This window comes from Trifolium pratense, linkage group LG7, assembly GCF_020283565.1.
Source record: "Trifolium pratense cultivar HEN17-A07 linkage group LG7, ARS_RC_1.1, whole genome shotgun sequence".
Classification (NCBI taxonomy): Eukaryota; Viridiplantae; Streptophyta; class Magnoliopsida; order Fabales; family Fabaceae; genus Trifolium; species Trifolium pratense.
In genome coordinates, this window is record NC_060065.1 from 22,318,200 (window position 1) to 22,329,652 (window position 11,453).

Consider the following 11,453-nt stretch of genomic DNA (forward strand, 5'->3'; position numbering starts at 1 on the left):
GAAAAAAATAAATAAATGCCTTTTAGGTTTTTGGTTGGATGTAGTTTCCAATATTGTGAAAGGAAAATGATCTATGGACAAAGTGAAAATAGCATGGTTCCTACTCTTGTCATCACCATTCACAAATACGTAATTTTATGCTTGCCAAATATATAAACCTAGATTTTATGCAGCATCATAGACAAGGTTGATAGCCAAACACACCAAACTGGATAAGACAAGAGCTTTTGGCCACTAAGGAAGTTCAAATTATCATAATGCGACAATAATGTGTTTGCTTTATTTTGTTTCTGCTGCTGTTGGGTTTGTTCCTCTTGCTGTTTGCGTGTTGGGCATAATATAGGGGATGGGTGGTTCGTTGTTTTTGCGTGTAGTGCTTTTCATTTCTTAGGTTCCTTGCTTTGTTGCGGCTGAAGGGTGTTTTTATCCCCTGGTGCTGCTGTTATTTGTATCTTTTGGCCTAAGTGTACAACTTGTACTTATTAGTGCCTCTTAATAAATTTTTTGATGCGATCCGCTATTAATTAATAACACTAAGTGTTATTAAATATTCGGTATAGCGCCGGTAAATATTCTAATTATGTTAATTCTGAATTGATAATAATAGTTCTGAAGCAATGGATACGACTTGGATTACACAACCACGAAATACGCCAGAGTATGCTAAAGGACTTAATGGATTCCTTGATTTTGCCTTTAAAAATCGTCCAAATGGAATGGCAAAATGTCCCTGTAAAAAATGCGGTTTCAAAACACCGCAAAGTAGAAGTGTGATGTATGATCACTTAAGAGCGACACCATTTCCAGTGGGATACACTGATTGGTGCTATCACGGTGAGGTCGCGATAGGAGAAAATAGTAATGGTTCATCTAGTAATCCTACAAATGCAGTTCATGACATTACAAATGGAGAAGATCCTATCCAGAACATGCTTAACGATGCTTTTGGAGTTGATAGGAATCATGCAAATGAAGTGCCTATTGCATCGAATGTCGATATTGAAATAGATGAAGATGTGACACCGGACGCGACTCAGGAGGGGAATGAAGCAAAAGAGTTTTATGAATTAGCAAAAGAGGGGGAACAACCTTTGTATGAAGGGTGTAAAAAATATTCAAAGTTGGCTTTTTTGGTGAAGTTGTATCATATCAAATGCTTGTGTGGAATGAGTGACAAGTCCATGACAATGATTTTAGAACTCTTGCAAGATGCATTTGAACATGCAAAGATTCCAAGCTCATTTTATGAGGCGAAGAAAACAATCACGAAACTTGGTTTGAACTATGTAAAGATTCCTGCTTGTCCGAAGGATTGTATGCTTTACTGGGGAAATAAAGAAGATGAGGAGAGGGAAACTTGTAAAGTTTGTCACACTTCCAGATGGAAATCAAGTATAAAATCTAAGGAGCGTGAGACAGGAAACGCTGACAACAGTTTGAAGAAAATCCCTGCAAAAGTTCTTCGTTATTTTCCATTAAAACCTCGATTACAAAGACTATTTTTGTCTTCAAAGACATCGGAGGATATGAGATGGCATGCTTTAAGTAATAACAATGATGAAATGATGAGGCATCCTAGAGATTCTGAAGCATGGAAACGATTTGACTCGACACACCCTTGGTTTGCATCGGATGCACGAAATGTCCGTCTTGCATTAGCTATTGATGGGTTTAATCCCTTTGGCATTATGAGTTCAAACTACAGTGTCTGGCCCGTAATTCTCATTCCATACAATACTCCTCCATGGGTGTGCATGAAGCAGACATCTTTTATAATGTCGATGATAATTCCTGGAAAAAATGCTCCAGGAAATAACATAGATGTCTACTTACAACCTTTAATGAAAGAGCTGCAAGATTTATGGACAACCGGTGTAGATGCTTATGATTCTTTCAAGCATGAGATGTTCAAATTACATGCAGCTTTGATGTGGACAATAAGCAATTTTCCTGGTCTAGGTAATCTCTCTGGGTGGAACACGTACACTGGATATGCTTGTCCAATTATGATTGGGCTCTTACTGTTGAACAAAACATAGAGCAATTTCCACCTGAAGTTACAAAAGATCATTGGGCCATGTATTTGAATTATAGATTGTCTCCGGATACTATGGTAATAACAATAATTTGAATTATTTTACACTTGTTCCTAATATATTGTATATTGATTGTTAAAATTGTTTTCTAATATAGGCGAAAGCAGACAAAAATGCTCTAAATCGCCAAAAGCAACGTATTCCCCATACGTTAGGCACAAGGTCACTAGCAAGAACACGAGATATTATGGTACAATTAAATTATTTCATATAAGAATTATTACATAATTATTACAATGTATAATTATATAACTATTTTACTTCATTTTAGGAACAAAGAGATGGACGGTCTTACAGTAGAGGAGACATGTATGAAATCTCTCACACGAAGAGGAACGGATCATATGTTAATGATGAGGCTCGACAAAAAAATGTAAGAAATTGTATTATATATGTTTACTGATTTTTGCTCTATATAAGTGTTCAACCATAGGTTAGAAGATTTATATTATATATGTCTGGGTGCCTGCTGCTTAGTGTTGGTTACTTTAAAATGTTGTTTCGGTGGCTGACTTGTTTTTTCCCAATTTTAAATAAATAAAGGGATAGAAACATATTATGTGACTTTTCTATCCTATATATAATTTCAAGTCAAATTGAGTTTTAGGCATTTCTTATGCATGACTTTTGGTAAGTCCAATAAACTATAAGTTTGTTTGGACTAGTTTATAAGTTTGTTTGAAAAAAAGTGTAGAAGTTAGATTCTATGTATTTTGTATTCTATCCAGATTCTTGTGGTTGGACTCCAATTTTGATAAATAACACTGTATTTGTAGGAAGAGTTACAAAAAGAAAGGCAGACATCATCTGATAATGAGGCTTTTGTGACCGTGTTTGGAAAAGAGCATCATGGTTATGTTCGAGGAATGGGACTTGGTCCAACACCATCTCAAAATAATGGTTCTAGTTCTCGTCCTTCAGTATCAACTTCTTCATCGACTGCTGATGCCAAAATAGCTAAGATGCAAAGCGAAATTGATGTGCTAACTAAAGAAGTTGCTGAAGTTAATGAGCTTAAAGCTAAAGTTGCTGAATTTGATGCAATGAAGGAACAATTTGCTCTTATTATGGCTAATATGCAAAACCAGGTAAGACAATATTTGTGTGCCTTACATATATATATATATAATGTGAATATATTGACATTGACTTGTTGTTATTGTTATATTATACCTTTTTTAATAAGTTTTTTTTTTTTTTAATTTATTTCATGTTCAAAGTCACATGATATTAATTTGAAGTGCGTTTTTTTATGTATAATATATATAATATATATGTTGATACTACAATACTTTTGTTTTTAACTATACTTTAAATTTTGTTTTCAGGGGTATAACATAGGATCGCCGTTTGAAGTACGACGCTCTTTTGAGTCTAGTCATAATGTTGAGGGTAATCAAGCAACTCCAGACGATTCAACTTAGATATATAATTTTTGTTTAGGCGTGTTGAACTTGATGTCACGCTTTTCTATTTGTTTTAATTTTGATGTACTAGGCGCATGTGTTGTGACCTTCGTTTTTGTTTTTTGTTATGTACTATTTAGGTTGCATGTGTCAATGCAAACTTTAGATGTATTGCGCATGTATTGTGACCTTTAGTTCCATGTGTCGTTGTGAACACCTTATTTTTGAATCAAATGAATGTTATTTTGTTTATGAATTTGTTTACATTGCAAGAATTATTATAGTAGTTCAATATTTAAAAATACTACGTTTGAAAAATAGTCGATGATTAAAAAAACAGGGTAAAAAATTGTCCTACAAAAAAAAATATATAAAAAAATTGTCCTCAAAGAAATCATAAAATATTTTAAAAGAAATATATTATAGCGGCGGTTTCAAATTGCTGAAAAAACAAAAAAATAAAAAAACAAATAGCAACGGTTTCAAAACTGCTGCAAAAACAAAAAAAATAAAAAATCAAATAGCAACGGTTTCAAACCGTTGCAAAACTGGCTAAAATTTGTGTTTTGCGTTTCGCTTATTGCAACGGTTTTAGAACCGTTGCAACACATACTGTGGCCGTTTGTGTAACGGTTTTTCAAACCGTTGCTATTTGATCTACCAACGCTCAAATCTGCAACAGTTTGGCAACTGTTGCTAAAAATGCTGCAACATTTAAAAAATGTTGCTAAATCGTCCCAAAACTGTTGCTAAACACATTTTTTCTTGTAGTGTCTGTTTGGGAAAGGTGCAAGGAAAAGCCCTCTGTGACTTAGGCTCTAGCATCAATCTGATGCCGCTAAAGTTCGCAAAGAGATAGGAGATTGTGTAGCTCGATACTAACTATGAAAAAGAGCTCGTGCTAGCGGATCAATCAGTTCTACGCCCAAATTTTATATTTATCTCTGCTGTAAAAAAAAATTGGATGCATATATAGCCATAGCAAAGCGCGTGTTGGTTCATAAGTTTCAATATAAACTTAGATCAAAGGTTTCAACATTTATCTTTGGTCAGAGCTAAGGTGAGAAGAGTGTTTCCACATTGTTTCCAATGTTGTGAAATTACACTATTTCTCACGAATTCCATGCTCGGAAGCAGAAAAATAATAGAAGTTAGAAGTCCATCAAGAAGATTGCAGGTCAAATTTGCATTTCCTTTGCATACCTCATTTTTCTCTATTTTCCTTCTCTCATTCTATTTCTTTCTATTTTTTTTTTTAATTTCATTTGATGAACATAATCTACTATTGGGTGTTACCCTCTGTCTATAACTTTAGGAACCCCTGCCAAAACCACAAGTATTAAGAAAAGTTGTTGGAATAATAATTTTGTTTGAATTGTGTAAGACCATTACTAATTTTTCCTTTATATTTAATGTATTCAATGTTATTTTTTCATATTCCAATATAAATTAGTGATATTAACGAGGGAAATATTTGGAAAATGAGTAATAATTGCATCTAGAAATTTGTAGAAAGACTTATATTTAGTGACAAATTTTTTTTTTTACAAAAGATTCCTATAATTAGAGACGAAGGGAGAATAAATTAAGATTATAACACTTACTAACCTTTATAAAAAATGATAAACGAATAATGATCGATCGAGGATCATGAATTTTGAATTAACACTTAATTACAACGTAAGTGTTACAAACTTAAGATATAGCACCCCTATGCTGGCTATGTTCATTGAAAGAAATCACACGTTATGAACAAACAAGCAAGAAATAAGAATGAGATAAGGAAAACAAAGAAAAGTGGGGTTTATTGAGCAAAATCAAAATTCATTAGCAATCTTTGTGATGTACTTTTAGCTTCTATCACTTCTCTACTTCATGTCATGGAAGGTGGGAGAATCTGTGTGCTTTCTCGACATTGAAAAGCAATGTGGAAACTCACTTCTCACCTTAGCTTTGACCAAAGCCTAAATTTTAAGCCAATATCTAAGTTTATACTGAAACTTTTAAACCAAACATGCACTTTGCAACAAATATGCATCATAACGGTGACATAATGTAGAAGTTTTTAGGTGGTTTTGCTTATAATTTTTAGGTTGTCTGCTTGTTGGTTCATATAAGTTGTCTCTTTCAATAAATAATGTCATGATTTCCATTTTGTTGGGAGTAGATCCTATCTAGCCCATCCTCAATTAACTTTGTTTAATATTTTAAGAAAATTAAGTTTTTAAAAGTTTCATATTTTGTAGGTGAAAATTTATAGTTTTATCATTTAAAGAGTCAAATATCATAAATTTTATGGCCTTTTTTTGTCAAGAATTTTATGGCCATACTAATTATTAATTGTTATGAATAAATATCTTTTTACAAAAAATTAATTGAAAATAGATTATTTATTAACAAAAAGTTAAACATATTTTTTCTTATTAAATGAAAAAGAATAAAAAAGATTTAAAAAAATGAATAAGATAAGCGAATGATAAAGAAAAAAAAAACTAAAAGATTTGACGTTGAAATTGAAGGTAAAGGAAATTTAAAACCCTATTAATAAGTTTAGCGTCAATTTTCCATTCACTTCACCACTCTTCTGCGGGGATACACAATTTCTTGTTCTTTTCCTTCAAACTCTTTTACAACATCGATCATGACGAATTTTTCATTAACTCATTTTGATACTTCTTTTCCAAACCCACCCAATAAAATGATGTTAATCATGATTATGATCATGATAATGAGGAGACACTTGAAAATGAGATCATTACTAGAGGTTCTTGAACCTTGTTATTTTTGTTTCACATTTTCAAGTGTCTGGTAATTATAATGATCATGATCAGCATCATTGTATTGGGGCGATTTAGGAAAAGAATGATGAAAAGGATGTGAAGAAGAATTCTTCATGGTCATTGTTATGGAAGGGTTTGAAGGAAAAGAAACAACAAATTGTGTATCGTCGATAAAGTGTGAAGAGATGAATGGAAAATAGGACACAAGACTTTATTAATAGGGTGTTCAATTTCCTTTACTTGCAATTTTAACGTCAATCTCTTAGGGTTTTTTCCTTAATCATTCTCCTATCTTATCCATTTATTTTATCTTTTTTATTCTTTTTCATTTAATAAGAAAGAATATTTTCAATTTTTTGTCAATAAATATCTATTTTGGTTAATTTTTGTAAAAAGACATTTATTCATAACAGTGAATAATTAAAATGCCCATAAAATTCTTGAGAAAAAAAATAGTCATAAAATTTATGAGATTTGACTCTTTAAATGGTAAAACTATAAATTTTCACTTAAAAAATATGAAACTTTTAAAAACTTATTTTTCTTAAAATCTTAATAATTTTTTTAAAAAAATTGATAATTATTTTTTAAAAAAAGACAATATAGACCGAAGGTTACAAATGATGGGCTAGATAGGATCTACTCCCAATAAAATTAAAATCATGATTCATTAATTAGAAAAAGCAAGGCAACTTGTCGTATGAACCAACTATCAGACAGTCAAAAAATTATGAGTAAAAATACATAAATACTTCTAATTTTTTGACAAAAACAGTAGAAGTATTTACCTTATCTCTAAAAATTGACCTTATGATGCATAGCCATTGCAAAGCACATGTTTGGTTTAGAGGTTTCAATATAAGCTTAGATTTTGGTTTTGAAATTTGGATTTGGTCAAAGTTAAGGTGAGAAGAGTGTCACGTTGCTTTTTAGTGCCGAGAAAACACACTGATTCCCGCACTTTCGATGACATGTAGGAGTAAGGTGATGAAAGCTGACCAAGTTTTATTTTCCTCGATAGACTCCACTTTTCTTTTCTTTTCTTTTCCCATATCTCATTCTTATTTATTGCTTGTTTATTTGTAATTTATTGCTGTATTTTGTTGAATTAACATAGCCTGCAAATAGAGGTGCAATAAGTGTGTAACACTTAGAGCACCCACATCCATTGAATTCACTTAAGTTTTTTAAATGGGTTCCACTTAATTTTATATATTATTTTACACTTTTCAATTATTTAAACAACTCAACTACATTTTCTAAATATCCATACAACTCATAAAACACTCTAAAATGGGTCTCACATGGCCCACAATATTTCTCATATAGTTTGTCAATTGTTGGAAAGAAAAAAAATAAAACAAATACATGCCTCCTATGTGGCACTTAAGATACGTTCATGTGCAGAAGGATGTGCTTTACTTTATGAACGACAATGAAAGGTAATTATCGGTGTTATTCTGACATGGTCTGATTTATATCAGTGTAGAAACGCAAAAAGGTAACCGATATTTATGCTCTTATGTTGTAATAAAGTGTTAAGCAAAATTCATGAACCCCAACCTGTTTCCCAAGAAGCCATTTGGTTAATGAATTACTCTGCAATCAAGAGGTATTTGATTCGAGACTTGGCACATGAGAAAAGGAAAAATTCATGATCCTCAATTGATCATTGTTCACTTATCAATTTTTATAAAGGTTAATGAGCGTTATGATTTAAATATACTCTTCCTCCATTCCTAATTATAGGAATTTTTTATAAAAAAGTTTGTTCCTAAATATAAGACCCTCTACAAATTTATAGATGTAATTATTACTCTTTTTTCAAATATATTCCTAATTAATACCACTAATTTGTATTGGAATATGAAAAAATAACATTAAATACAATATAATGGAAAAATTAGTAATGATCTCACATGAGTCAAACAAAATTATTACTCCAAAAACTTTTCTTAATACTTTTATTTTTTGGTGAGGTTCCTAAATTTACGGGGCGGAGGGAGTACCACACTATTGTAGGCTATGTTGTGAGAAATAATAATGAAATAATATAAAAAAATAAACTAGAAAGAAATAAGAATGAGAGAAGAGAAAAACATAGAAAAGTGAGGTATGGGGAGGAAAATGCAAATTTGACTAGCAATCTTCTTGATGTACTTTTAGCTTATACTCCCTCCGGTCCTTTTTATAAGGAACATTTAGGACAAAAAATTTGGTCTTTTTTATAAGAAATTTTGACCAATTTTCAAATGTTTTAAATGTTCAATTTCACTTATGCCCTTATTTATTATGAGAGAGAATTTAAAAATAAGTAAGTTAGTTGAATAAAGAGTAATTAAATAAGGGTATACATGGAATAAATTTAAATTTATAAGAGTATTAAATGAAAATAACTATGTTAAATATGTTTTATTGGTCTGTGTGATTTTTTCAAAGTGTTCCTTAGGGCATCTCCAATGGGGGGAACTTAGATGGGTGGCTTAAGTTACTTTTTGTGGACCCAAATTGCCATGTATGATTTAAGAATTTGATAAGCAACTTTCACCAATTTTACTCCAATGGCATTAAAATAAGCAACTCATATTTGACCCCACCAATTTATATATATTTTTTATTTTCATATTAATATATATGGTTAAATCCAATAAATGTTTAAAAAACATTAAAAATATATAATAAATACATAAAAATATAATAAATTTATTTTAAACGATGAGAAATACATAGCGACAATAACTAGCAAGTGACGAAAAATACGCAACAATAAGAAATACATAATAAAATAAAATACATAACAATAAATTTTATAAATTAATTTTCGTTGTTCTCATGCCTGAAGTGTTCCCAAATATGCTCCACCAAATCTGCTTGAAGTTGATGATGAATTTGTTTTTCACGCATATGTGCTCGCCTTTGCATGTATGTTTCTAAAAAGAGTGGATGAGGACCATGAGATACTTTAGCCGATGGAGTGTCATTATCGACATGATCGTAATCAAAATTACCATCATGTATGTCACTAATACCTATTAAAAATAATAACTATGGGACCCACTAATACCTATTAAAATAATAATTTTTATTGTTAAGCCACCCAAGTTAAGAGTTGCAATATGAAGTTCCATCCCCTATTTTTAAGCAACTTCCAATGCCATGTCATCCAACTCCAATGGTAAAAAAAAATAAGACATGGTTGCTTAGCCTTAAGAACTCAATAAGATACTTGCATTGGAGATGCCCTTATAAAAAGGACCGGAGGGAGTATTATTTTTCTGCTTCCGAGCATGGAAGTTGTGAGAAATATTGCAATTTCACAACATTGGAAATAATGTGGAAACTCTCTTCTCACCTTAACTTTGACCAAAGATAAATGTTCAAACTTTTGATCTAAGTTTATATTGAAACTAATGAACAAAACATGCGCTATGGCTATGCGTCGTAAGGTAAAGTTTTACATATATTATATAGAAGTATTTGTGTTGCTGCTTTTACATTTTAGGTTATATGATTGTTGGTTCATATGACAATTTATCTGTAATATTTCAGACTGCTTTTAAAAATTGTCAACTAATCCTCCACAAATTAACACAAGTCAAAAGTATGCATCTACTTGTTGTGTTGGTAGGATGGGGTTTGGTGTTACTATTGCTATTATATAGGTGTTTTTCGTTTCTCTGTATTGTGGTTGTGGTTGTGTTGCTTTTTTGGCTCCCTTGTTGAGCTTTTCTTGTTGTTTCTGTTGCTAGCTCCTATATGCCTCTTTTTGTATTCTGACTTTTTCTCACCAAACACTACTTGTGTTTAGGTGGAGTTTTTTCAATAAATTTATTGCAGTTTCAAAAAAAAAAAAATGCATCGAGCTGGCCCACTGACTGGGCAATGTTAGAATATTTTGTTGGGGGACTGCTGCAAATACTCGAACAAGAAGAAGATGAAGACGGACATGATGATGGTGCACATAAATTTCAAAGCGTGTGTGAACACACTAAGCTTTAGGTTCGATTCGCCCCCACCAATTTATGCAAACCGGATGCAATAGGGTTAACCGGTGAATCCCCTTCAAGATACTTTGGAAACCTTGACATGGATTGCACATACATATCAAGCATATCGATCAATGATATTTTACAGAATAAAGTTTCTTACAATTCCTCTCGTGCACTAGAGAAATGAAGAAATATTTAGAAATATTTTTTAGACAGAATTGACGCATGAAATTCATGATTTCTCTTATGTATTTTCTATCTTCTAAGTGTCTCTATTTATAGAGAAACTTATGTCAAATGATGAAGGGACACAACCTTTGAAAGGATTTCAAAAATGTAAATTTGAATTTCAAATTAACCATTGAAACCTTTCAAATATATTTTCGAAAATATCCAACAGGCACCACTCCCACGCTTGAGCATAAACAGGCAGAGTTGAGCCTAGCTCTAAGCGCCTGGGCACTAGTCTCTTGCGCCTGAGCACCAATCTCCCATATTTGGGCGTGAATAGACATAACCTAGCTAGTCCCATGCCTAGACGCCAGTATCCCACACCTGGGGGTAAACTGGCAGTAACCTCCAAAAACACGACTTTTTGTTTTTCACGTCAATTTTTTACAAATTTAATCCACGATTAGTATGTCTATATTTTTATGTTATATATAATGATAATTATTTTTATGTGTTTCTTATGTTATTTACAATTTGAATTGAAATGATATTTTTTGAATTTTTTTTATATTCTTTTATTAGAGGCTCATTTTTAATATACAAGTAGCAGGGCCGTCTCCGACTCTTTAGAGACCCTGCTTGAATATTAAAAATGGGTCTCTAATAAAAATAACAAAAAAAAATTAAAAATAATTATCCTCTATTTAAATTACAAATTCCATAAAAAATTAATTATCGTTATATATAACATTAAAAATAATTATCTCTATTTTAATCTGTAACAAACAAACCCTAAAAGGAGGCATCCTAATCCAGCATTAAATTCGATTCAAAGATAATGGCCTGATGATTGAGTTTGTGAATGAGTTCTATGTGTAATAGTTTCAATTTTAAGTTTTTTCAAAAACTCTCTCGGTTTTAATTTAATTTAAAATAACTAGAATGAAAATTATGCAGAAAAAATGTCTTTATAACGAACATTAAAAATATATAACTATTATTATAGTGCCT

General features: G+C 31.5%; 2 protein-coding genes across 2 annotated transcripts; both read left to right on the forward strand.

Moving 5' to 3' along the window:
• Window positions 1-617: 617 nt before the first annotated feature.
• Window positions 618-2,039, forward strand: LOC123896068. Its single transcript, XM_045946512.1, has one exon. The coding sequence runs from the start codon at window positions 618-620 to the stop codon at window positions 2,037-2,039; it is 1,422 nt and encodes a 473-aa protein (XP_045802468.1).
• Window positions 2,010-3,731, forward strand: LOC123898822. Its single transcript, XM_045949835.1, has 5 exons — window positions 2,010-2,113; window positions 2,194-2,286; window positions 2,368-2,469; window positions 2,873-3,184; window positions 3,425-3,731. Exons 1-5 carry the CDS (start codon window positions 2,078-2,080, stop codon window positions 3,518-3,520), a joined length of 639 nt encoding a protein of 212 aa, XP_045805791.1. The 5' UTR covers window positions 2,010-2,077; the 3' UTR covers window positions 3,521-3,731.
• Window positions 3,732-11,453: the final 7,722 nt, after the last annotated feature.